Raw genomic sequence first — 26,955 nt, 5'->3', positions numbered from 1 at the left:
TCTCACTGCAGAAGCCTGAAGTACCACCTACTTTGAGCAGACTTCATCTATATCTGTGCCACAGAAGAATATAGTAATCTGGCACAATGACTATTGTCCAGTAGCACTTACATTCACTGTGATGAAGTGCTTTGAGAGGTTGGTGATAAAACATATTAACTCCTGCCTGAGAAGCGACATGAATCCACTGCAATTTGCCTACCGACGCAACAAGTCACCAGCAGATGCCATTTCACTGGCTCTTCACTCAATATCTGGACTGTGAAGGTATATACATCAGAACGCTCTTCAGCGACTGTAGCTTGGCATTCAATACTGTCATTCCCTCAGAACTAATCAAAAATCTTCAAGATCTTGCCACTAATACCTCCTTGTGCAATTGGATTCTCTGTTTCCTCACTTGCAGACCACATTCGGTTCAGATTGGCAAAAACATTACTCCACAATCTCATTAGCACAGGTGCACCACAAATCTTTGTGCTTAGCACCTTTCTCTACTCACATTATACTTACATCCGTGAGGCTAAGCACAGCTTCAATGCTATTTTTAAGTTTATTGATGACACTGCTGACACTGGCTGAATCAAAGGTGGTGATGAATCAGCATATCGGAAGGAGATTGAAAACCTGGCTAAGTGGTGCCATAACAACAACCTCTTACTCAATGTCAGCAAGACCAAGGAGCTGGTTATTGACTCCAGGAGGAGGAAACCAGAGGTCCATCAGCCAGGCTTCATCAGGAGAACAGAGGTGGAGAGGGTCAGTAACTTTAAATTCCTCAGTGTTATCATTTCAGAGGCTCTATCCTGGGTCCAGCACATAAATGCCAATATGATGAAAGCACGGCAGTGCCTCTACTTTCTTGGAAGTTTGCGAAGATTTGGTACATCATCTAAAACTTTGACAAACTCTATTATAGATGTGTGGTGGAGTATATATTGACTGGTTGAATCATGAACTGCTGTCCGATGCCCTTGAATGGAAAATCCTACAAAAAGTAGTGGATGTGGCCCAGTCCATCATGGGTAAAGCCTTCCCCACCATTGAGCACGTCTACACAGAGTGCTGTTGCGGGAAAGCAGCATCCATCATCAAGGACTCCCACCATCCAGACCATACTCCCTTCTCACTGCCACCATCAAGAAGGTGGTACAGGGGCCTCAGGACACACACCACCAAGTTCAGGAACAGTCACTACCCCTCAACCATCAGGCACTTGAACCAGAGGGGGTAACTTTCCCCATCCTATTACTGAATTGTTCCCACACTCTATGGACTCACTTTCACTGACTCTTCATCTGATGTTTTTGATATTTGCTGCTATTATTACTATTCCTTTCTTTCCCGTATTTGCACAGTTGTTGTCTTTTGCACACTGGTTGGTTGTCCATCCTGTTCGGTGCAATCTTTCATTGATTCTATTGTAAACACGAGGAAATCTGCAGATGCTGGAAATTCAAGCAACACACACAAAATGCTGGTGGAACACAGCAGGTCAGGCAGCATCTATAAGGAGAAGCACTGTCGACATTTCTGGCCCAGACCTTCCCGAAACGTCGACAGTGCTTCTCCTTATAGATGCTGCCTGGCCTGCTGTGTTCCACCAGCATTTTGTGTGTGTTGCTTGATTCTATTGTGTTTCTTGAATCTACTATGAATGCGTGCAAGAAAATGAATCTCGGGGTTGTATATGATGACATGTACTTTGATAATAAATTTACCTTGAACTTTTCTGAGTCAATTGCTGGAAGGATGTATGCTTCAGAATCAGAATGAGTTTTAATATCACTGGCATATGTTGTCAAATTTGTTGTTATGCCGTAGCAGTACATTGCTTGGAGCTTTTTGATCAGAACTGTAGGAATGATTGTGTTAAATGCTGAGCTGTAGTCGATGCACAGCAGCCTGATGTTAGTGTTAGCATTATCCAGGTGGTCCAAGGCCACGTGAAGAACCAATTAAATCGCATCCACTGTAGACATATTGTGACAATGGACAAATTGCAATGTGTCCAGGTCCTTGCTTATACAGGAGTTGATTCTAGCCATAACCAACCTCTGTTAGATTTGAGTGCTACTAGATGAAAGTCATTAAGGCAGCTTACCCTGCTCTTGGGCACTGGTATTATGTTGTCCTTTTGAAGATTAATAAAACTTGCTCATTTCATACCATGCATCTTAATTTTTCTATCCAAGCAAAAAAAACTGTGACTACATTATGTAACTTAATCTGCACCTTTCCTTCCAATCATGCAATTTCATTTCAAGGGTCTCGTATCAAGTATTTAATTTGAACAATTACCAACTTTTTTTTTAATGTTGAGATTGAAGTCTGCACAATTCTTTCTCCATCAGGCATTGCTGAAGCAAGTACATGAGGAAGGTTGCCGTGTACTCTCACTAACAGAAAGGCCTTCTCACCTCCGTGGATCTCAGCTTGCGTCTGTCTCCAGTAAAACAATAGAGGAATGGCAACAAGAGAAAGAGGGATTACTTGATACAATCCAGCTGTTGAAAGACCTGCTTTCTAAGGCACTGAACAAGTTTGATGAGGTAAATCCAGCTAATTATTTTGGCAACATGTCCCAACACCTAACATAGTCTAACGTATGGGAATACTTTTGTCTTTCCTCTCATTGCTTGGAAAACACACCATAACTTCAATGAGGGGACATTCTTTCCCCTTCCTTCCCAGTCTTGATGAAAGGTCTTGGCCCAAAATGTTGGCTCTTCATTCCTTTCCATAGATGCCAGCTGACTTACTGTGTTCCTCCAGCATTTTCTGTGTATTACTCTGGATCTCCAGCTTGCAGAATCTCTTGTGTTTGCAACTTAAATGAGGTGCAGTCCACAATTACTATGATTTCAAACAGAGGACCCTAATCAGGGAAAGATACCACTTTTAGAAGTTAGATAAGTATACGTTTTTCCCAGCTCTAATGCATGAGCCAGTACTGGAGCTTTTCGCTTTCAGCATCATTAACTCCTTTGTTTTTCAATGGTGCTGTTTTTATTTCCCCAAGACTATTCAAAAATTAGCTACACATTGTGAACCAAACCCGTTTATTTGTGGATTTAGTTTTTGTTTTTAGTCAGTCCTGAAAACATTTGTAATCATTGTGATATTAACTATAAATTACCAGAAACATTGCTTGCCACAATTAAGCTTGAATAGGTAGAGAAATATGCAATGAGAGGAATCTTTAGCATGTCAAATGCTTAAAATTTCTTCCACAGTTAGATGTTTCTCTGTATTGGATCCTACCCACCTTACTGTTTCAACTTGCTTCCAAATCTCAGCTTTCCTTAGTGTAGAAGTCTCCCCAGAAGATGTAGGGGGGGTTTATGTTAACTGACCTCTGTATATTGTAGGGGGTTAGGTCAGTAGAACTGAGGAACTGTGATGAGTTTTACAGAGAATGGGTTACAGGTACTGTGGGGGATAAAAGTGATAGGAGTGCTTTAAGAGCTGGCATTGACTTAATGGGCTAAATGGCCTACTTCACAAGAAAATTTATTTGTTTAGAGATTCAGCCAGAATATACACTCCCAGTCCAATGAGCCACACTGCCCAGCATCCCACCTATTTAACCCTAGCCTAATCACAGGATAATTTACAATGACCAATTAACCTACTGACCAGTATGTCTTTGGACTGTGGGAGGGAACTGGAGTACCCGAAGAAAACCCATGTGGTCACGTGGCGAACGTACAAACTCCATACGGATGGCGCCGGAGTTGAATTCCAAACTTTGAAGCCCTGAGCTGTAATAGAATCACACTAACTGCTACACTAGTGTGGCACTCATTATGAGGAAAATATGATGAGAAACAGTTTGATGAAACTTGTGTCAAAATTGTGAAGGAATTAGAAAGTATGCATATTTTCTTAGAACCTTTCTTAAACAGCGGAACAATATTCACTATCCTCCAATCCTGCAGTAACTCAACCTGCAAATTCTGCACTTAACTCCCATAGTCCAAGGGAACACCTTGTCAGGTCCTGGGGATTTGTCCACCCTAATTTGCTTGAGGACAGCAAACCCAAATGATCACAAGGAACTGTTTGGTCAGCATTTGATTCTCCCATTGCAGATGAGACTCTTCACAAGTAATAACACAGCATGCTTTAATTGAAAACTGTATACAAAGAGCACTGGTTGCTAGGATTGAACCCTGGTCACTGAAGCACCAACTTCTGCATTTATGCTTGCTTGCAATGAATTTAGCCACCATAAGCTAAAAATTTCCCTTTGTTTTCCACAAATTGACTGGGACTCTCATTCTGTAAAAGGTCTAGAATAGATAGTTTGTCATATGTGTTCGGGAAAGTTTCCTTAATCAGTATGTAGAAGTCCCAACTAGAGAGAGTGTGATACTAGATCTCCTATTAGAGACAGAGACAGGTGACAGAATTTTGTGTAGGGGAACACTGCTTCTAGTGATCATAATATCAATTTCAAGGTAATTATGGAAAAGGATAAGGATAGGTCTGGTCCTTGATTTGAGACTTAAATCGGAGGAAGGCCAATTTTGGTTTTAGGAAGGATCTGGCAAGTGTGGATTGAGACAGGCTGTTTTCTGGCAAAGATGTAGTTGATAAGTGGGAGGTCTTTAAAACAAACTTTGCATGTGCCTGTCAAAATAAAATTCAAGGATATCTCTTGGTTTTCAAGAGATATTGAGGCTGTGGTTAAGAAAAATGAGGTGCATAGCAGATATAGGCAGGTAGGAACAAATTGAGGTACTTGTAGAGTATAAGAAATGCAAGAGAACACTTAAAGAAATCTGGAGGGCTGAAAGAAGGTGTGAGGTTGCCTTAGTAGAAAAGGTGAAGGCAAATCCCAAGGGTTTCTACAGATATGTTAAGAGCAAAAGGATTGCAAAGGGCTAAATTGGTCCTCTGGAAGATCAAAATGGTAATCTATGCATGGAGCCAAAAGAGATGGGGGAGATCTTAAAAGGATTTTTTGCATCTGTGTTGGCTTGGGAGACTGACACATGATCTGTAGAGCTGAGGGAAAGTGGCAATGCGGTCATAGGCCCTATACAGATTACAGAGGGGGAGGTGTTTGTTGTCCTTGGACAGATTAGGGTGGACAATCCCCAGAACCTGACAAGGTGTTCCCTTGGACTCTGGGAGTTAAGTGCAGAGCTTGCAGGGTGAGGTACTGCAGGATTGAAGGATAGCGAATATTGTTCCGCTGTTTAAGAAAGGCTCTAAGAATAAACCAGGGAACTGTAGGCTGTTGAGCCTGACATTAGTAGTGGGAAAGTTATTGCAAGGTATCCTAATGGATGGGATATATGAGTATTTGGACAGACAGAGACTGATTAGGGATAGTCTGTGGCTCTGTGTTTTAGGTTATGTCTAACCAATCTTAGAATTTTTCGTGGATGTTGCCAGTAAAGTTGATGAAGGCAAGGCAGTGGATGTTGTCTACATTGACTTCAGCAAGGCATTTAACAAGGTTTCACGTGGGAGGTTGGTCAAAAAGGTTCAGTCACTTGGCATTCGAGATGAGGTATAAATTGGATTAAATATTGGCTTTGCAGGAGAAGGTAGTAAATGGTTGCCTCTCTGACTGGAGGCCTGTGACTAGTGAAGTGCCACAGGGATCGGTGCTGGGTCCATTGTTGTTTGTCATTTATATGAACGATCTGGATGATAATGTGGTTAACTGAATTGGCAAATTTGCTGAAGACACCGTGATTGGGGGTGTAGTGGACAGGAGGTAAACTATCAAAGCTTGCAGCGGGAAATGGGCTGAAAAATGGCAGATGGAATTTAATGCAGATGAGTGTGAGGCATTGCACTTTGGAAGGACCAGCCAGGGTAGGTCTTACACTGAGCAGTAGGACACAGAGGAATACGATAGAACAAAGGGATCTTGGAATACAGGTGCATAATTCATTGAAAGTGCCATCACAGGCAGATGGAATTGTATAGAAAGGTTTTGGCACATTGGCCTTCATGGATTGAAGTATTAACTACAGGAGTTGGGATGTTATTGGTCACCTACCTACAGGAAAGATGTAAATAAAATTGAAACAGTGCAGAGGATGTTGCCAGGATTGGAGGACCTGGGTTATATGGAAAGATTGAATAGATAAGAACTTTATTCCCTAGAACATAGAAGATTGAGAGGAGAGTTGATAGAGGTATGCAAAATTATGAAGGATATAGATAGGGTAAAAGCAATCAGGTTAGGTGAGACTAGAACTAGAGGTCATGGATTAAGAATGAAGGGTGAAATGTTTAAAGGGTACCTGAGGGGAAAATTTTCACTTGGAGGGTGGTGAAAGTGTAAAACGAACTGCCAGAGCAAGTGATGGATACGATTTTGATTTCAACTTGTAAGACAGGTTTGGATATGTATATAGATAGGAGGGCTATGGTCTGGTTGCAGGTTGATGGGATTAGACACTTCAAATGGTTCGACCTGGATTAGATTGGCCAAAGGACTTGTTTCTGTGCTGCACTTTTCTATGACTATAAATCTATAACCATTCCTGATTTGTGTACATTTGAAAATATCCTGATAACTAAATTGGGCAAAGAAGTAAAAATGATGCAAATATTTAGTGAAACCCAACATCAGGAAACATCAGTAAAAGAAGAAAATGAGAATTTATGTTTAATGTCAATGTTTAATTACCAAAATTGCACAAATGTTAAAAATGTAACTGGGTTGAGGCAAGTATAGAGCCCAGGAAATCAGAAGAGAGGAAGTAAAATGAAGAATGATTAAGTCAAAGATAGGTACGATTAATTAACAAGAGATGGTAGCATAGGAAAAATGAAATAAAAAGCACATCTTTTGATGCAACAAAATGTTTTTTTTTCTCAAGCTTCAGTTGAGCTCCTTCAGAACAATGAGGACATCTGTAGAGGATGAAAACACTGACAAAAAGTGGAGCATAGAATTATGATGACAGACAGCCACAAATAATGAATGTGTTTGTGGACTTGTCATTGATGAACCGGATTCTTGACAACTTGTACTCGTTCTGCAATCACACTTTATTTGCATGTGTACAAGGAGAACAGCATGGCCCTTGTTATCAGACTGCCCCGCTACAGACTATAGAGCCTTCACATTGCTTCTATTTTTAGCCAATTTGTTATCAGCTTTCTGTTTCCCTGTAATTGTTAGTTTCCCAACCATCAGAGCTCCTATCAACACACACAAAATGTTGGAGGAACTCAGCCTTGACACGTTTTCAGCCTCTGCTTTCAATCTAACTCCATCCTTAATTGGAATAAATAATGGATGAGACACATTTGTGGTGGAGTCTTGATTTCCATTCTATTTGCAAATGCAATACTACAGATATAAGGGAAAGAATAGAGCACCTGTGAGTAATTGTAACTAATCATTATTTCTTTCCACTGATGCTATCTCACCTGCCGAGTATTTATCAGCATTTTCTGTCTTTATGTCATTATTTATGATGTTTACTATGAACCCATGGTTACAATCATTATTTCCTTTCCAGAAGTCTTGACTCCTTTTTCCATCCGTTTTATGCTTGACAGGATTCTGCAAGCAGAACTGATTGGCGGAGGGAGTTACTTATGGCTGTGCAGGCTGTCCTCAATCAGGAACAACAGTCTTTCTTGGCTGAGTTGCGTTCGTACATGAAGAACCCATCTACAGAAGAGAGCTCCTTGACTGAGAAGCTTGAACGTATGCTTAAAGAGCAGGTGAACATAAGACACATTAGCATTTTCATCTTCCCACTTTCCACCCCTCTTACATTCTCCACCCTTCATGTTCATTGCTGTGGCTTGTGTCAAAGAATCCTCTCTTTGTGTTGAAACTTCCATGATAGAAGACAGATTTGGTAAATTCACAACTTTTTAATCAATTTTTGTATTGGAAGAATGGACTGAAACTTCTGCAGGTGCAATTAAACTACTTTTTGATTGCAGAGAAAACTAGGTGGCATTAATGTACACTCAATGCCACTTTATTAGATACACCTGCGTGTTAATACATGTATTTTTAATCAGCCAATCATGTCACAGCAACTCAATGAATGAAAACATGCAGGCATGGACAAGAAGTTCAGTTGTTCAGACCAAACATCAGAATGGGAAGAAAGGTGATCTGAGTGACTTTGTCCATGAAGTGTTTGTTGGTGCCACACAGGGTGGTTTGAGTATCTCAGCAACTGCTGATCTCGTGGGATTTTCACACACAACAGTCTCTAGAGCTGACAGAGAATGTTTCATAAACAAAATAACACTCAATGAGTGGTAGTTATGTGGGCAGAAATGTTTTGTCAGGGGAGCTGGCCAGACTGGTTCAAGCTGACAGGAAGGTGACATTAACTCAAATGACATGTGCTACAAAGATGGTGTGCAGAAGAGTATCTCTGAATGAACAACATGTTGAGCTTTGAACTGGATGGGTTACAGCAATAGAAGACCACAAACAAATGGAAATGTACTCAGTGTCCATTTTATTAGGTATAAGAGGTCCCTAATAAAGCGGCCACTGAGAGTATATCTGGTTTTGCAAGAATAATAGAAACATAAGGTGAGGCAGAAGATTGTTGTAAATGTTCTGCTTCAAAAAGAATTTGTATGAATTCAGCAAGTAGCAGGTGAAATTAGTTCCTGGTTTTGAATTCTTAAATAAACTTCAATTCCCAATTCAAGTTGTACACCTATAAAACAATTGAATAAAGGTAGCGTTATTAGACTCTTAATAATTGCTACCAACATCAAGACAGTCCTTACAAATCTGACACTAAAACAATATTAGCATTATTAATAAGGAAACTAAGCTCTTTTTGCTTGAGTCTAGGTCTTGAAACAAATTTTGGTACCTATTTTCATATCTTGGCAGAGAAGAAATAATTCAGCACAGACTAAATCATGAGTCAGTTGCATTGATTTTGTCAAGTTTGTCATGGAAACATAGAAATATGAGGGTTTTCCTTCCAGGTCACCCCAAAATGCAGTCATAATTTCACAGGAAATTTCCTTTATAATTATATTTCTGTTTTACATTGGCAAATTGAAAGAATTTCTATCTAAAGAACTCTACACCATAGGCATAATTGCATCTTTGTTGAAGTCAGTTATAATGGCTGCCAATTAAGATTGTATTAACCACAATTTCTAAAGTAGTGGCAGATTAACTTGATCTTTTTTTCAACAATTTCAGTCAGTTTGAAGCACAGTTTTATTTAACTTAAGAAAGTTGAAACAATCTTGTCCTGTCACTTTGTCATTATGATGTCACAGAAGTTATGTGTGCTTCACTGCACCCTCCTGATCATATGTGGTAAAGAAAACCAGTGTAAAGTAGGAAAAATGAGAAATGAGTACAATGAAAAATCATAAAAAGGACATGGTGGAGGAATGGGTAAAACAGCAGTGGAAAGAATCAAAAGTCAAAGTTTCCTACAGTGATAATACCCTCGCTACATATTACAATGACCTGGATGATGCAGAATTCAATGAGGTGAGCATCAAACAGACAGAGTCAAAACTTCTTTTTTCATTAGGTTACATTTAGAAGCGAATGGACCTTCAATCCAAATGGGAAAACAGCAGGACTTTGATCTACTTGTTGCTGCGGCCATCTTGTGGTCCACAGCACCATGAACGTGGCAGCTTTTTATATTTCAGTACTACCAGAATATTTACCTTTGACCCTGATTGGTGATCAAGTCCTCTGAACTGCTTCTTTATACTACCTATGGCAATAATCTTGATGGCTGATCCCTCATGCTGCTCCTATCTTGAGTTATCTTCCAGTAATATCTTTTCCTTAAGCTGATTCTCTGTTTTTACTCTTTTGTCATGTTTCCTATAATAATCAAACTAGCTTCAGTTGCTATTGGTAAAAAGATATTCTGACTTCTATCACCCTCATCCTGTGGAGCTAGTTCCAAACTTAATTGATGAAGAGACAAATTATTTTTTAAAGTGTCTTCTAATTCTAGATTTGGCATCCAACTAAATGATCGGATAGCGAAATTATCATTTATTGTTAATGTAATGAGAACTTTGATAAAACTGCCCTTTAATTTTCAAACTTTTATGGAATACAACTTCCAAGCAATCTCTTCTCATGATTTAACTCTGGAGTCCAATTATTGTTGTGGCAAATTACACTGCAACCTTTATGTCTCAAATATCCTTGTTAAGTTGTGCGGTAGCATCTAAAATACCTAATTTATAAATTCTACTTTCTTGTATTCATCTTTGTTCTCCGTATTTGTGAGATTGCTATGTGGATGTCTTCTCCATTTTGGACCTGCACACTTCCTGGTTTGGAGAGTATTCACACAAAAAAGTCTGCAGATGCTGAAACTCCAAATCAACACACACAAAACACTGGAGGAACTCAGCAGGTCAGACAGCATCTATAGAAAACATATCAGGCCCAAACCTTTCTTCAGGACTAGAAAGTACTCAGTTTAGGCTTTTTGGGTCCGAATCAGATGACCTTATTCTTGCTTACACTGACTCTATTTGTCACAAATTTGACCATTTACTTAATCTATCTTATTGTAATTTAATGCTTCCATCTACTGGCATTGCTGTTTATATTTGTATCATTCAGCCCCATATGAACAAGCATATTCATATAGATCAGCAGCCCGGCTAATACTGTGGCCACTTTATTAGGTACCTCATGTACCTAATAAAGTGGCTATAGTGTGTGCTCGTTATCTTCTGTGGCCGATGTTTTTCTGCATACCACTGTTGTAACGTGTGGTTATTTGAGTGACTGTCCCCTCCTGTCAGTTTGAAACAGTCTGGCCATTCTCCTCTGACCTCTCTCAGTGTCTTCACCCACAGAGATGTCACTCAGACAAATTTCACTACTATTTTATACAAAAATAGTAAAATAAGCACTACGTGAACTTTAACTAGGTCTTGGTCGAGGTCCCACATTGTAAGCTTGCCTGGAAGATTAAAGCACGTGGGATCCAGGGTGAGCAAGTGAATGGAATATAAAATTGGCTTAGTGGAAGGAGTTTGAGATGGGCAGTGAAGGGTTGTGACCAGTGGTGTGCTTCAAGGATCGGTACTGTGTCATCTTCAAAATTCAAGATTGTTTATTGTCATTCTTCAGTACACGTGTGTAGTTGTTAGTTTGGATCCAATGCAGCATAAAAAACAGAATAAACATAGAATTCACAAAAAGTAAACAAAATAGACAGTTAGTATAAATATAAAAGCAATCCTATAAAATCTATATTAATGATTTGGAAGAGAATGTACTTGGTAGGGTTAGTTGGTTTGTGGTATAATTGGTGGTAGAGTGGACGGTAAAGAATGTTATCAAAGTTTAAAGTGGGAAGTAGGTAAAGAAACGGCAGAAGGAATTTAACTCTGACAAACGTCAGGTGTTGCAGTTTGCTAAGCTAAACCAGGACAAGATGTTGACGGTAAATAACAGGGCCTGGGAAGTATTGTAGAACAGAGAGACCTAGGGAATGGGTGCACAGTTCTCTGAAAGCAGAGACATAGGTGGACAGCACGGTAAAGAAGGCATTTGGGATTCTTTAGCGGTCAGGTCATTGACTACAGGAGTTGGGATATCATGTCGCAACTATGCAACTCATTGGTGAGACCACACTTGGAGTATTAGGTAGGATTCCAGTTGCCCAGATATAGGAAGGATGTCATTAAGCTGGAAAGTAGGCAGAAAATATTCACAAGAATGTTTCTGGGACTACGGGGCCAGAATTGTGAGGAGTGGCTCATTAGGCTGGGCAGTGGTGTGCAGGAAACTGACCAGTGACCGTAAAAGGTTTATAAAATAATCAGGGGCATCAATATGATAAATAGTCATGGCCTTTTTCCTCAGGATTGGGAGTCTGAATCTAGAGTAATGTGAAAGGGAGAAGATTTAAAAGGGCTCCAAGGGGCAGCTTTTTCCATACAGAGGATAGTATATGGAATGAGCTGTGGAGGTGGGTACAGTTACAGTTAGAGACAGGTATGTAATAGGAAAGGTTTGGAGGAATTATGGGCCAAATGCAGGCAAATAGAGCCAGCCTGGGGGCAAAAACTGGCTATTATGGATGAGTTTCCATGCTATAGCTCTGTGACATATTCTGGTATGCTATTGTTTATGTTGTCCAATAACATTTACATTTTGACTGCACCACTAAACCAGTGGTGTTGATTCATCTTCACTTATTTCCTTAAGCTCAGCCTGTTGCCTCTCATGCACACCCTAGCTAGTTAGTCAACCATGTGCCCGATATGCTGACACTCCATGATGCTTTGCTTTAATCAGATATCAACATGTTTACAATCCTGGTCTCTATATTTTAAACTATATGATCTAAATAATTCTAATTAAGTTTTAAACGTTCCCTATACTGAAGCTTCTGGTTTGTTGCCCATAAATGGTTAGGTAAGTTGGTTCCTTCTGCCCCCTCTCATCCATCGCTTCTATCCCGACTGCACTGTGCAGGGTGAGGAAGAGAGAAATGAAGGTTATATAGAACATAGAATAGTACAGCATTATTATGTTCACTTCACTTCACACTGTGGATAAACCAAAATCAGGTTCCACATTGCAGAAAGGTGTGTGGAGGAACAGTCATGTCCAAGGACTGCAGTTAGCTCACATCTGTATTTGTGTCCTGTAACTTTCACTGTATAGGAGAAGCAGCAACAATCTGCCCTGGAAGACCTCTTATCAGTGGACAGAAGCAGCTTGCTGTCAGAGGTGCAGGATCTCCGTTCACAGCTGCAGATGGCACACCTTCAACACCAGGAGAAGCTGCAGCAGCTGCAGAATACAATCACCTGTGCAGAGGAGCAAGCCAAGAAACAAGAGTGGCCACTACGCAGGCAAGGTATGTTATATAGTTGGAAGATCCCAAGTTTAGCAATTGGGAAACTGAAGTTGCTCAGTCTTTCCTAGCCAGCAGTGATTAACGGCAGGGTTGACTATTAGTTCTTCAGAGTGAATGGAAAGCCGAAAAGTACAAGTCCAGTTCTGTTTGTATTTTCTTGTTCCTCCTAAGATGGTCTTTTATTTTCTTCCTGCCTTCCATAACTGGGCTCCATGAATATTATTGTACCTTTAATCATAATTTTGTCGGAAGTGGGTGCAAATTACTTATTCAGGTATTTCTTAACTGCCATCTTATCAGGAAGGTTAATTATTTGTGCCCTCATCTTATAGTATCTTAAATGTTTATAATTCAGTATTTTGGTGAAATTTATCAACGTATTGCATAGTGTAGCTCATTTTCCTGTTGTCAGGTGTAGCAGGCTAAGTGCAGAGTGAAAATATACAGTCATGAAATCATAGAGAATAGAAGCATCCCCTTTGGCCCTACTGGTCCATGTTGGCCAAGATTCCCATTTAAGCTAGCTCCATGTGCTCATATCCCAGTCTAAAATCTTGTATCCAAGAACCCCATCCAAGTACTTTTTATATGCTGTTAATGAATGTACCTCAACCATTTCCTTTGACAGCACACTCCATATACTGATCACTCTTTGTGTGAAAAAATCTCTCCTCCCTTACCTTAAACCTTTGTCCCATGCCCTCTACTTCTTAATTTCCACAACATAGGAAAAAATGCTTTTCATACTGACCCTATTTATGCCCATAATTATTTTATACACCTCTGTAAAATCACCCCTCATTCTCTCCACTCCAATGACAATAGTCCCAGTCTGCTCAACCTCTCTCTATAACTCAGTCGTGGTAACATCTTCATAAATTGCACTTTGCAATTTGCGAACTCTGCACTTTTCCCAGAGGAACGACATCTTTCCCATAGCAGGGGGAACAAAGCTAAACACCTATTCCAAATGCAGCCTCACCACATCAATGTTCTTGAGCTTAAAATGGTTGAGAGTTTCAGATTCCAAGGAGTGAACATCATACCTGTCCATCATATTGCCTGTCCTTATCCAATCCCATTGATGCCATGGCCAGGAAAGCTCACCAACACATTTTCTTCCTCAGGAGGCTGAAGAAATTTGGCTTGTTGCATCAACACTTAGAAATTTCAACAGTGTGCCATAGAAATCATCCTATCTGGATGCATAATAGTTTGGTATGCAGCTGCTCTGCATGGGATCACAGGAAACTGCAGAGAGTAGTGGACACAGCTCAGCACATCACAGAAACCAGTCTTCCACCCATGGACTCTGTACTTCTCACTGTCTCAGTATCTTAGCCAGCATAATCAATAGCCCAACCACCCTGGACATTCTCTCTTCACCTCTCTCCCATCAGGGACAAGACATGAAAGGTTGAAAATGTGTACCACCAGGCTCAAGGACAGCTTCTGTCCACCTGCAAAAGTTTATTAAATTGTTCCTTAATCTGGTAAGATGGACTCTTGACCTCACAATCTACCTCTAGCATCTCATTGTTTACCTGCACTGCACTCTCTCTGCAGCTGTTACACTCTGTTCTGTGTTGTCTTTCCACTTTGTTTTACCTCATTGCTCAGTGTAATGATCTAATTTGTATGAACTGTACACAAGACAAGGTTTTTCTCTGTATTTTGATACTCATGCCAATTCCAACATCTTATACAACTGCAAAAGAACATCCAAAAGCCTCCTTCACTAGCATGTCTACCTGCAACACAACTTTCGAAGTACCATAGGTCACTCTATTCAACACTCTGCAGGATCCCACCATTCATCTCATGTGGTGTGGTCATCTTATACCATTTTGCTAATTTCATTTATTAACAGTTAATCAATCACAAGCTCTATTTAAATAACACCATTTCCACAACTACAACCAAGCTATTGCAAAAGCAACTGCAACCACTTGGAATCAGAAGGGACAATTACATGTATATAGGTAATTACATAAAAATACAAATAAACACAAAGTTAAACTACAAGGAAAGAAACAACAACACACACAAAATGCTGGTGGAACACAGCAGGCCAGGCAGCATTTGCTACAAGGAAAGAAACACTTATGTAGACCAATCCAATAATAGTTTCCTCCCACATTCGAAAGACGTTGTGGGTTAGTAAGTTAAGTGGCACATGGGTAATGCGGGCATGTTAAAAGGGACAGTGTGATAAAGTGTTGAAATTCACAGGATGTGAGAATAGTTAAAAATGTACATGGCATTCTCAAGGGTAGAGTACAAGAGAAAGGAAATCTTGATTAACATTAAAACAATGGTCTTTGGGTCTTTACTTGTTATCTTGGTATAAATTCTCTCCACTTTAGGAAGAGTGCAGAGGATTTACACTAAAAAGATTCTTGGGAAAGGGGAAACACGAAATCTGCAGAAATTCAAGCAACACACACAAAATGCTAGTGGAAGTACAGCAGTTAGCAATAAAGAGATCCAGAGCAGGCAGAAGACCAGAGTGGGTGTCCATGAAGAGGCTGAAGGTTGAAGACGGGAGAAAGGGTCATTGGTGGGGGTGGGAGAGTCTGATGAAGGGTCTCGGCCTGAAAAGTCGACTGTACTTCTTCCTATAGATGCTGCCTGGCCTGCTGCGTTTCACCAGCATTTTGTGTGTGTTGCTTGGGAAAGGGGATCCAGTTGCATAGACTCAGGAAGCTTGGCGGGGATGATTTAGAGGGGATTTGATGGCAGTAATTAAAGTTATGAAAGATTGGAGAATATACAGAGAAACCGTTTGCATTGTCACATGGATGACAAATCCAGAAACATACAATGAACTTGGAATCATTACTGGTAGTGAAAACTGATTTAGTTACAGCATTCACATGTGAACTAGACAAGTACAGTGGATTCCAGACAGTATTGGTAGTGTTCTAATTTGTTCTGTGTTCATTTAAATACATAATTTGTTTCACAGTTAAACAGTAGTTTGCCTTTTTATCTGTTTAACTTTTCCATCAAACTAGCTAATTGGTTAGCCACTTAATTGAGCCAAAATATACTGGCTGATGTGTCCCAATTAATTGGAATACACTGATTTGCAAAAAAAAAGACAGAATTGTGTGGAGTGGGACCAGCTGAGTTATTCTTGTGCAGAGCTAGTAAAGGCATGATCATTCAATTTGCCACCTCCCAGGCTGTAACAGGCTAATTAGGCCATTTACTTGACAGAATCACAATTAGAATGCCTGCCTGCCTAATTGGCTTGTTCTGTGCAATTTCTCAATTGAAAGTATGATAGGTTCTGGGTTACGATATGTTTGAGACTGCATTTTTCAATGCACAGAAACCTCTGACACATAAAGGGCAGGGGTTCACTCACAACTACAGTCGATATTGATTTGGGATTATAGATTGCAGCTGTATTTTGGACCCTAATCATTAAACATAGGAGCAGAATTATGCCATTCACATCTATGAAGTCTGCTCTGCCATTTCATCATGACTGATTTATTATCCCTCTGGACTCCATTCTCCTGCATGGTCCCTATAACCTTTGACACCCTTAACTAATCAAGAACCTATCATTTTCCATTTTGGCTCAATGATTTGGCTTCTACAGCTGCCTGTGGCAATGAATTCCATAGATTCACTACCTTCTGACTAAAGAAATGCCTCCTAATCTCTGTTCTGAATGGATGGCCCTCTATTCTGAGGCTGTGCCCTCTGGTCTTAGACTCTCCCACCATAGGAAACATTGTCTCCACATCCACTCTATCAAGGCCTTTCACCATTTGAAAAGCCCTAGACTTACCCACTTATAGGAAACATCCTCATACATACACTCTATCTAGGCCTTTCAATATTAAATAGGTTTCAGTGACATTCTCACTCATTCTTCTAAACTCCAGCAACTACAGGGCCAGAGAGATCAAAAATTCCTTATATGTTAACCTTCTCATTCCTGGAATCATTCTTGTGAACCTCCTCTGGACCTTTTCCAATGCCACCCCGTCTTTTCTTAGATAGGAACCCAAAACTGTTCATAATGCTCCCAAGAGCCATCTGACCAAAGCCTCATATTGCCTCAGCATTGCATCCTTGCTTTTATATTCTAGTCCTCTCAAAGTGTGTACTAACTTGGCATTTACCTTCCTTACCCACTTATTTAGCCTGCAAGCTAATGTTTAGGGAATCCTGCACAAGAACTCCCTGTTCCATTTGCACCTCTGATTTGTGAATTTTTTTCCACATTTAGAAAATAGTCTGTGCCTTTATTCCTTCAACCAAAGCGCATGACCATACACTTTCCTACACTGTATTCTGTTTGCCACTGCTGTCAACCAGAAAAGGCCCTCTTTATTTCCACTCTTTACCTCCTTGTAATCAGCCAATTTTCTATCTATGCTAGTATCTTTAGTACCATGGGCTTTTATCTTTTTAGGCAGCCTCATGTACGGCACCTTGTCAAAGGCCTTCTGAAAATCCAAGCAAACAACAAAGATTTCCAACAGATTTGTCAGGCAACAATTCCCCTGAAGAAAGCCATGCTGACTTTGGTCCATTTTATCATGTGCCTCCAAGTACCACGAAGCCGCATCCTTAATAATAGACTCCAACATCTTCTCAACACTGAAGTCAGGATAACTAGTCTATATTTTCCTTTCTTCTGTCTCCCTCCTTCAAGAGTGAAGTGACATTTGCAATTTTCCAGTTCTCAGGAACCATTCCGGAATCTAGTGGTTCTTGAATGATCATTACTAATGCCTCCACAATCTCTTCAGCTACCTCCTTCGGAACCCTTGCCTTTGGGAGGTTTTTAAAGCTTCCCAATCCTCTAACTTCCCACTAATTTTTGCTCTATTTTATGTCCTCTCATTTGTTTTTATGCTGTCTTTGACTTCCCTTGTCAGAAATGTTTATCTCTTCCTCCCTTTGGAATACTTTTTCACCTTTGGGATGTATCTATCCTGCTTTTCCGAATTGCCCTCAGAAACTCCAGCCATTGTTGTTTGCTGTCATCCTGGTAGTATCCCCTTCCAATCAACTTTGACCAGCTCTTTTCTCACGCCTTTGTAATCCCCTTTACTCCACTGTACTACTGATACATCTAAGTTTATCTTCTCCCTATCAAATTGCAGGGTAAGTGCTATCATGATTACTACTTCCTCAGGATTCCAATCCAGAATTGCCTTTTCACTAGCGGGCTCCAGCACAAAGTGCTCTAAAAAGACATCTTGTAGGCATTCTACAAATTCCCTTTGTTGGGATCCAGCACCAACTTGATTTTCCCAAACTACCTGCATATTGAAATCCCTGATGTTTATCGCAATATTGCCCATTTTACCTGCATTTCTATCTCCTGTTGCAATTTGTAGTTCGCATCGTAACTACTGTTTGGAGGCCAGTATATAACTTCCATCAGGGTCTTTTTACTTTTGCAGTTCTTAACTCTACCCAAAAGGATTCTACACCACCTGATCCTATGAAAATTTGATTTCATGTTTTTTTTTAACCAACAGAGCCACCCCCTCTGCCTACCTACCGCTCTGTTCAATTCAAGGTGTATCCTTGGATGTTAAGCTCCCAATTTTGGTCGTCTTTCAGTCAGTGATGCCCACAACATCGTACCTGCCAATTTCTAACTGCACTACAAGCTGATCTACCTTATTCTGTAAACTGCATGCATTCAAATATAACACCTTCAATCTTGTATTCATTTTTCAATTAGCCCCCATGTAATATTTTATCTCATCCCACTATCTGCAATTTTGCCCTATCATCTTACCTGTCCTTCCTCATTTGTATCTACTTGTGTACCCCATCCTCAGTCCTATCATTCCAGTTCACATCCCCCACCCGCCAAATTAGTTTAAACCCTCCCCATTAGCTTTTGTAAACCCGCCCACAAGGATGTTGGTTCCCCTCAGGTTAAGGTGTAACCTGTCCTTCTTGTACAGGTCGTTCCTTCTCCAGGAGAGATCCCAATGATCCACAAATCTGAAACCCTGTCCCTGTACCAATTCCTTAGCCACGCATTTATCTGCCAAATCATCCTATTCTCACCCTCACATGGGACAGGCAACAATCTAGAGATTACCACCCTTGTGGTCTTGCTTTTCATCTTTCAACCAAATCCCTATGTTCCCTATTCAGGACTTCTTCCCATTTCCTACCTATGGCATAGGTTTCAATGTGTACCACGACTTTTGGCTGCTCACCCTTTCCCCTTTAGAATACTGTGAACCTGATCCAAGACATTTCTGACCCTGGCCCCTGGGCGGCAAAATACTCTGTAGGTGCCTTTTTCATGTACACAGAATCTCCTGTTTGCCCTCCTGACAACGGAATCCCCTATCACTACTGTACTCCTCTTCTTCGCTTCTTTCCCCCCCACCCCCCAATTCTAAGTAACACAGCCAGACTCAGTGCTGGAGTCCTGCTCACTGCGGCTCCTCTCTGGTACATACCCCCTCCCCCCACTCCCCCAATAACAGTATCCAAAACCGTATACTTAATTGCTGAGGGGAAGACCACGGGGTACTCTTCACTGACTGCCTATTCGCTTTACTTCTCCTGTCTGTCACCTTCTCATCCTCCTGTATAAGCCGAAAGCCATTGAGCTGTAGCTCCAGTTCCTTAACATTGTCTCTAAGGAGCTGCAGCTCTGTGCACTTCATGCAGATGTAGTTATCAGGGAGACTGGAGTTCCCACATCTCACACAAGGAACATACCACTAAATCTGGACCCATTCTCAGCACACTAGCCGTGTACTAGAAGGTAGAAACTTACTTAGAGCCTGTGTCTGTGCTTGCCCAAATCTCTTGAGCCAAACCTGGACCTCTCTAACACTGCCCCATTCCAACAATGGCTGCTCCGCTTACACCTTCTTCCTTTATGTTGGCTCAAATAGAATTCACTCCTAGTGAGACTTGCAGCTTTCAAATGGTTCACGCCCTGCAAGAGGTCAGTCCCTCACTCACTCCTGGTGAGACTTGCAGTTTTCAAATGGCTCCCACTCTGCAAAATGTCACTCTCTCATTCAGTACTTAAAACAAGTAGGAAGACGTTATACCACTTTGCACAATTAATGCATACTTTTATTAAAGAAGTCCTTAAGACATTTGAGCAGGCAAACAACTCAGCCTATCAATTCCGCCACACCACTCAATCAGGGCTGATCCACGCTCCCTCACAACCCCATTCTCCTGCCTGCTCCTTATAACCTTTGGTGCCCATACTTATCAAGAACCTGTTTTAAATATACTCAATGACTTGGCCTGCACAGCTCTGATGTCAGAGTTTTATTGGCTTTCTGTCTTCATTAAAAGTTTGAGGAGATTTGGTATCTCACCAAAGTTTTGCAAATTTCAATAGTACATGGAGAGCATTTTGACTGGTTGAATCACAGGAACCTGGACTACAATTGATGGTTCATTAACAGGATTTGATGGAGATTGTAAAGACTCCTAGCTGTTACATTGTTCCTATTGTGTAGAAATTGCAAATGATGTGCAAAAGTAATGATTTTGATTTGTTACAGTTGTCTCAAAGTAATGCACAAACTTCATAGGAGCAAACTATTTCCTAAGCATATTTGTTCTTTTGACTGTAGTGGAATTGCTTGAATACAAGCTTCAGCAAGAACAGATCATAGCAAATGATCTGCGGAGTTCCCTCAGAACAGAGCAGGACCGATCGACTGAACTGCACCAACACTTGCAGAATGAACAAACTGCAGTGTCAGAGATGAAGTCAGAACTCTCTGAGGTCACAGTTGAATTGGAGTCTGCATTAAAAACGCGACATGAACTACAGCAAAACCTCCAGAAACTCAGGTTTGTACTTGGTCGACACTGTCTATAGAAAAGAGAGACATGGTTGCATTTAATAGTGACAGCCAGGATTGTTAAACTGCTTAACCAGTAAATCATCCGAAGTAATATAGACTCAGAGGCCATTCAGATCATCCTGATGAAGGATTTCAGCCCGAAACATTGACTCTTTAGTCCTCTCCATAGATGCTGCCTGACCTGCTAAGTTCCACCAGCATTTTGTGTGTGTTGTTCTGGATTTCCAGCATCTGCAGAATCTCCAGTGTTTATCCATTCTGCTGATTGTCTGGAGCCACATAAAGAACAGTGTAAAAGCTAATTTTTTTTGATTTTGTGAATCATCATGTTTACAGTATTGTGTTCATCATTAAAGATATTCGGCTTGTTTTTAATTCTGAATTTTAAAGTTCAAAGTAAATTTATTATCAGAGTACATTCATGTCACCACATACAACCCCGAGATTCTTTTCCTGCAGGCATACCTAGCAAATCTATAGAACAGTAAACAGGATCAATGGACAACAAACTGCAAATAATTAAAAAAAACAACAAATAACGAACATGAAATAACAAGATAAAGTCCATAAAGTGAGACCATCAGTTGTGGAAACAACGAAGTAGAATGAGTGTAGTTGTCCCCTTTTGTCCAAGAGCCTGATGGTTGAGGGGTATTAACTGTATTTGAACATGGTGGTGTGGTATCCTGAGGCACTTGTACCTTCTACCTGATGGCAGCAGTGAGAAAAGATCATGGTCTGGATGGTGAGGATCTTTGATGATGGATGCTGCTTTTCTATGGCAATGTTTCATGTAGATGTGCTCAATGGTTGGGAGTGTTTTACCCGTGATGTATTGGGCCAAATCCACTACCTTTTGTAGGATTTTCCACTCAGTTTGCTTCCAGTGAAATTTTGCAACTGTCTTGGTGGGATTTAAACCCCACATTATTAGCTCAAGCTTGCAGACTTGTCCAGAAAGTGTAATTATTTGACAGAATTTCTAATTCTTTGTTATCCATCTTCATAATTTTACTGCTTCAGTTAATTCTACATTCTGCACCGACCAAAGCAAGCTCACACTTGTCAATTTTTCATTGTTTTTTTTCCCAATTCTGGCAATTCCTTGGTAAATTCCAACTACATTTCAGAGCTAACACACCCTTCTGCAATGTGGTCATTAGAATTTATGTGATGTTATAATCTGTCATCCAGTCGTACTTTACTGTTCTTACCTTCTGTCACATTGGCCAATAAAATAAAATATCTTGTTTAAATCCTTCTTATCTAAATGTGCAGCTGTGGGTATGTACTGTATTTTGTTTCTTTGCTTTGCTGTATCATACAAGTTAGTGGGTAACCTTCGACTTATTTTCTATCCCAGAACTTAATCAGATTGAATTCCTTCTGTTTTTTCCTCTGAAAAGAGAATTAGAATATAGAATGGTACTGCACAGGGACAGGCCCTTCAGCCCAGAATGTGTGCAAAACTAATTAACTATTCCCTTCTGCCTGCATATGGTCCATATTGCTCCATTCTCTGCACATTCTATTGTGTTCGCCCTCTATTGTGTTGGCAGCACATTCCAGGCACCCACCATTTGCTGTAAAAAAAACTTGCCCCTGTCAAGTTAAATACACACCCTCTATTATTAGACGTTTCAACCCTGATAACAACATACCAGCTGAACACTATAAATCCTCTTATTTTATGAATTAATTTTATAAAATGAGTAATTTTGTAATCTTCTGACAGGTCTCCCCCAAAGCTTGTGTCCTCTGTTCTAGACAAATCCACCCTAGTTTTTCCAGCTCCTCCTTTACCAAACTAATCCAGACAACATCCTGGTAAGCCTCTTTTGCACTCTTTCCAAGGCCTCCACATCCTTCCACTAATTTTGTTCTGTATGCATCCACTCTTTTATTGCCCACCAGTAGTTTTTGATTCGCATTTTGTGCCATCCTACTTGCATCTTCTACCAATATGCAGCTCACCTGTATCTGTCACTCCATCTGTTTTAGGGGAGAATTGAATGCTAAAGAAAATGAAGTATTAACTGCAACAAAGGTGGTCGATCAGGAACGGCAAAAAGTGCAGCAGTTACAGAATATGATGGAGAAGGAACAGTTAATTCACAAAGAGCACAAAGAGCAAGAACGGCAGGCTCATCAGGTAAATAAATAGTAAAATGGCAGGGTAGTGCAGGTTGAGTACCTCTAATCTTAAATGCTTGGGCTGGAAGTGTTTTGGATTTTCTTTTTGGATTTTGCAATATATAATGAGATAACTTGGGTGTGCCATAATTTCTGACTTAATTTGTGTGCTACCGCTAAGCAGTCTTTGTCTATCCAGAGATAGAAAATTCCGAGAGGTTCTGATTGCAAGTAGGTTTAGCAGGTTTTGATTAAAACCGGCTAAACCTACATGCTGCAGTTTGTGAGACACCACAGAACAAAAGACCCAGATATAGATCAAACACATTGTCAAGGTGATACATTACTGATCTTTTATCAGCTTGCTAAGGAATACAGGTTAGAATTTAAGTATCACTGTTAGTCGTGTCTTGGATTTTTGTGATGAGATAATTCCCTTGCAGAAAATTTAAAGCAATTCTGTTATTGTGAAGTAAGGATGCTGAAAAGCGTAGCAAAAGAGTAAGGAATAATGCTGAGGTTGTATAAGGCATTAGTGAGACTGCAGTTAGAGTACGGTGAGCAGTTTTGGGCCCCTTACCTAACAAACAATATGTTGGCATTGGTGAGGATTCAGAGGAAGTTCACACGAATGATCCCGGGAATGAAACGATTAATTTATGAAGAACATTTGATAGTTCTGGGCCTGTACTCACTAGAGTTTAAAGAATGGGGTGGGGGGAGGGATCTCATAGAAACCTATTAAATATTGAAAGGCCTAGGTAGAGTGGATGTGGAAAGGATGTTTCCTTTGGTGGGGGAGCTAGGCCACAGACTCAGAATATAAAGACATCTCTTTTAAACAGAGATAAGGAGTCGTTTCTTCAGCTAGAGCTGGTAAACCTGTAGAATTCCTTGACATAGATGGCTCTGGAGGCCAAGTCATTGGGAGGTTCATGGTATCTTGGTATCATGGTATTTTGACACCTCTTAAGGGTGTCAAAGGCTATGGGGAAAAGGCAGGAGAATTGGGTTGAGAGAGATAATAAATCAGCCATGTTGGAATGGCAAAGCAGACTTAATGGGCCTAATGGCTTAATTCTGTTCCTACGTCTTATGGTCTAACTCTTGGTGTCTTCTAAATCTCAGAAAATGCAGAAGGCTCTGGAGGAACAACGTGCACACAACCACCAATTGTCTGTCGCTTTTGAAGAAGAAAGGGTGGCGAATAGCAACAGCCGCAAAGAAATTGAAGCAAAGTTGTTGAACAACGAATCATTGCTGTTGCAGGAGCGAAGGAAGCTGTTGGAGACTCAGGAACTACTGAAAATGGAGAGGAATCATTTGAAAGAATTGAGTGATTCCTTAGATCATGAGCGTACTCGGTCAGAACAGCTGTATCAGATTGTGAATACCCGTCGTGATGAAACTGCTTCTCAGGAGCACGCCTTTATAAAAGAATTGCAGTGTCAACTGGAAGAAGAAAGGAAAAGGACTGTTGAACTAGCAGCTATGATTGAAAAAACACAACAGCAAGCTATTACAGCAAAACACAACTTTGAAGATGAAATCCAACTATCCCGGCAGGAAAATCAAAAGGAGCGGGAAGTCAGCTCCAAGTTGAGATCTAGGCTAGAGTCTGTCCAAACCCAAGTACAGGAGCTCAATCGCCTGCTGGAGTCTGAAAGGCAACACAGCCTTCGGCTGCAGACTGAGCGTGAGAGGCTTCAGGCCAATATTCTCGCAGCCAAAGAGAAAGAGCGAAATAAGGATGATCAAAGAGATCGCGAGAGGAGACAGGAAAGGCAAGAGTTAGCTGACCACGAACATGAACATGAAATGTTGAAAGACAAAATGGTAAGCAGTGGATCATACACCTATACACTTGTTAATGCAGGTATCTATTCAGCCATTTACAGGATAGCAACTCAGTGAGTAAAAGCTTGCAGACACGGCCAGGGAGTTCAGTTGTTGTTCAGACCAACCAGCAGAATGGGGAAGAAATGTAATCTAAGTGACTTTGACCGTGGTATGATTGTTAGTGCCAGGCGAGGTGGTTTGACTGTCACAGAAAATGTTGATCTCATGGGATTTTCATACACAAGTCTCTAAGAGTTTACTAAGAATGGTGGAAAAAACATCCAGTGAGCAGCAGTTTTGAAGGTGAAAACAGAGAGAGGTCAAAGGAGAATGTCCCAATTGATTCAAGCTGCCAAGAAGGTGACAGTAACTTCAATAACCATGCATTTCAGCTGTGCTGTGCAAAAGAGCAGCTTTAAATGCACAGTGTGTCCAACCTTGAAGTGGATGTGTTAAGGCAGCAGAAGACCACGAACATACACTCAGTAGCTACTTTATGAGGTATCTCTTGTACATAATAAAGTGGCCCCTGAGTGTAGGTGGTTGCACAGATGGATTAGGGTCTGTTTTTCTGGTATTTGAACACACAAATGGGTATTTTCAAACAGAAGTTACATGACTGAAGTGTGTAGAGGCTAGAGATTAGAATAGTTGGGAGAACGCAAGAAGTATCCTGTCCAGAAGATAATTCCAGATATAATAAATACAGAAATGAGGGATTTGGCATTTGATGAATTGGAAGAGGGTTGAAGATAGAATCAGAATGAATGTGTATAGAGTGTAGGGTCCAAAGCTCAATCAGGAGCTGTAGTTGCAAACATACTTTTTTCAGCTCAACTGGAGTTAGAACACTTTCATACACAGCTCTCTTAACTCCAGTGTAGTCAGGTAAGTTTTACAGCTGATCATTTCTACAGGATGGAAAGGTATGGTGCCTATAAGTAAGTAAATTTGTGTCATTTTTGTTTAACCCCGAAGATGAGGAACGTTGGTGCTTGGAATTGGAGGTATTTTGATTTCCATCATTTGCATTAGCTGTATCAAATACTCACAGTCCTGAGCAAAACAAAAACAAGCTACTGTAGAAGCTCAGCATCTGTGGAGACAGAGGGATGGTCGTTGTTTGGATCAAGATCCCCACATGCTTAAACGTCCCTGAATGATATTTACATTTAAACAGTTATCATCTTATATCACGTCTACTGTTCTTGTAAGCTACATATTGACAACGCCTGCAGTGCACTCTTTCATTAATTATCAGGAAATCGAATTAGTCAAAAACAATCTACCTTTCACAAATCCAGGTTCTAACTGGCTGTTAATGTTTCGCTGGTTATTGGTTCTAGACTGGTCCATAGTTACTTGGAGTGCTCACACACTTCTGCTTGAACAAAATTGTCACAATTGCTATTTTCTAGCCCTTTGACATCTGGATTTGTGTGGAAGATGAGAAGCTTGTGGCAAGCCTTTAGGCTGTGACTATTTGGTTTCCTTAATTAACTGAATATATCAAAGCATATCTGCTTTTTTTCCTTGCATGTTATTGTTCACCCCATTTATTACCTTTATCATATCACCTTCCATCGTAACTGTCTGCATCCTCTTCCTTGGTGAAAACAAAACAAACCCCTTAGTACATGCTCTGTACCTTGAAGCTTAAGATAGTTAACGGATTCTATTTATAAATATTCAGTAACAATGAATGTAATCTTAGAGCTAAAGTATTTTAATTCTTGAGATATCATTGTACACCTATTTCTATCATCAGACTGAGCAGCAGATTGAATTGAGTGGTTAATGGGGAATGTGCGAAAAAGAGAAGTGAAACTGAAAAGCATTTCTAAACTGGTAGTCGTTAGTCAACCATGCATCACACATTATGTACTCTATGTGGCTAACACAGTGGCTGGGCCTGCTCTGCATTTAATCACTCTGTTTTTAATTAACTCTCCTGAACAGCATGAACTGGAACTAGAACACCAACAGGATCAGCAACGGATTCGAGAATTACAACAAATCCTTGCTGACTTGGAGGAACAGGAGTGCAAGCTTGTATCTCGTAAGCGGCAGCGAGGAGAGCCCGAAAATAGCCCAGTGAAATGCAGCGTGAATACATCTACCGGCAACACAATAAATGCACAACAGCTCCTCGAGAGCACAAGGCAGCAGTTCCTACAGTTGACTGTCCGACTGAAAGAGTTACTGCGCAGATCGGAACAAAGGTATGTGTGTACATGTGGAGAGAAGTGTCCATGTAAGCAGAATAAAAACTGCTTTGTGTAGAATTACAAAGAGAG

The 26,955-nt window shown here is 40.5% G+C and overlaps 1 protein-coding gene across 7 annotated transcripts in view; it reads left to right on the top strand.

The window, feature by feature from the left end:
* pcnt (pericentrin) overlaps nt 1–26,955 on the top strand; it is a 215,085-nt gene that overhangs the window by 166,345 nt on the left and 21,785 nt on the right. For all 7 annotated transcript variants that reach the window (XM_073046383.1, XM_073046379.1, XM_073046380.1 and 4 more), the window contains 7 exons: nt 2,355–2,552; nt 7,540–7,707; nt 12,647–12,842; nt 20,450–20,672; nt 22,688–22,838; nt 23,948–24,655; nt 26,618–26,880. In XM_073046383.1, coding sequence (XP_072902484.1) covers nt 2,355–2,552; nt 7,540–7,707; nt 12,647–12,842; nt 20,450–20,672; nt 22,688–22,838; nt 23,948–24,655; nt 26,618–26,880 — 1,907 coding nt within the window. The remainder of the gene's footprint in view (nt 1–2,354; nt 2,553–7,539; nt 7,708–12,646; nt 12,843–20,449; nt 20,673–22,687; nt 22,839–23,947; nt 24,656–26,617; nt 26,881–26,955) is intronic.

Source organism: Hemitrygon akajei, chromosome 5 (genome assembly GCF_048418815.1).
Source record: "Hemitrygon akajei chromosome 5, sHemAka1.3, whole genome shotgun sequence".
NCBI classification, from domain to species: Eukaryota; Metazoa; Chordata; class Chondrichthyes; order Myliobatiformes; family Dasyatidae; genus Hemitrygon; species Hemitrygon akajei.
The sequence above is the reverse complement of the archived record's forward strand: the minus strand, read 5'-3'. Positions and strand labels throughout refer to the sequence as shown.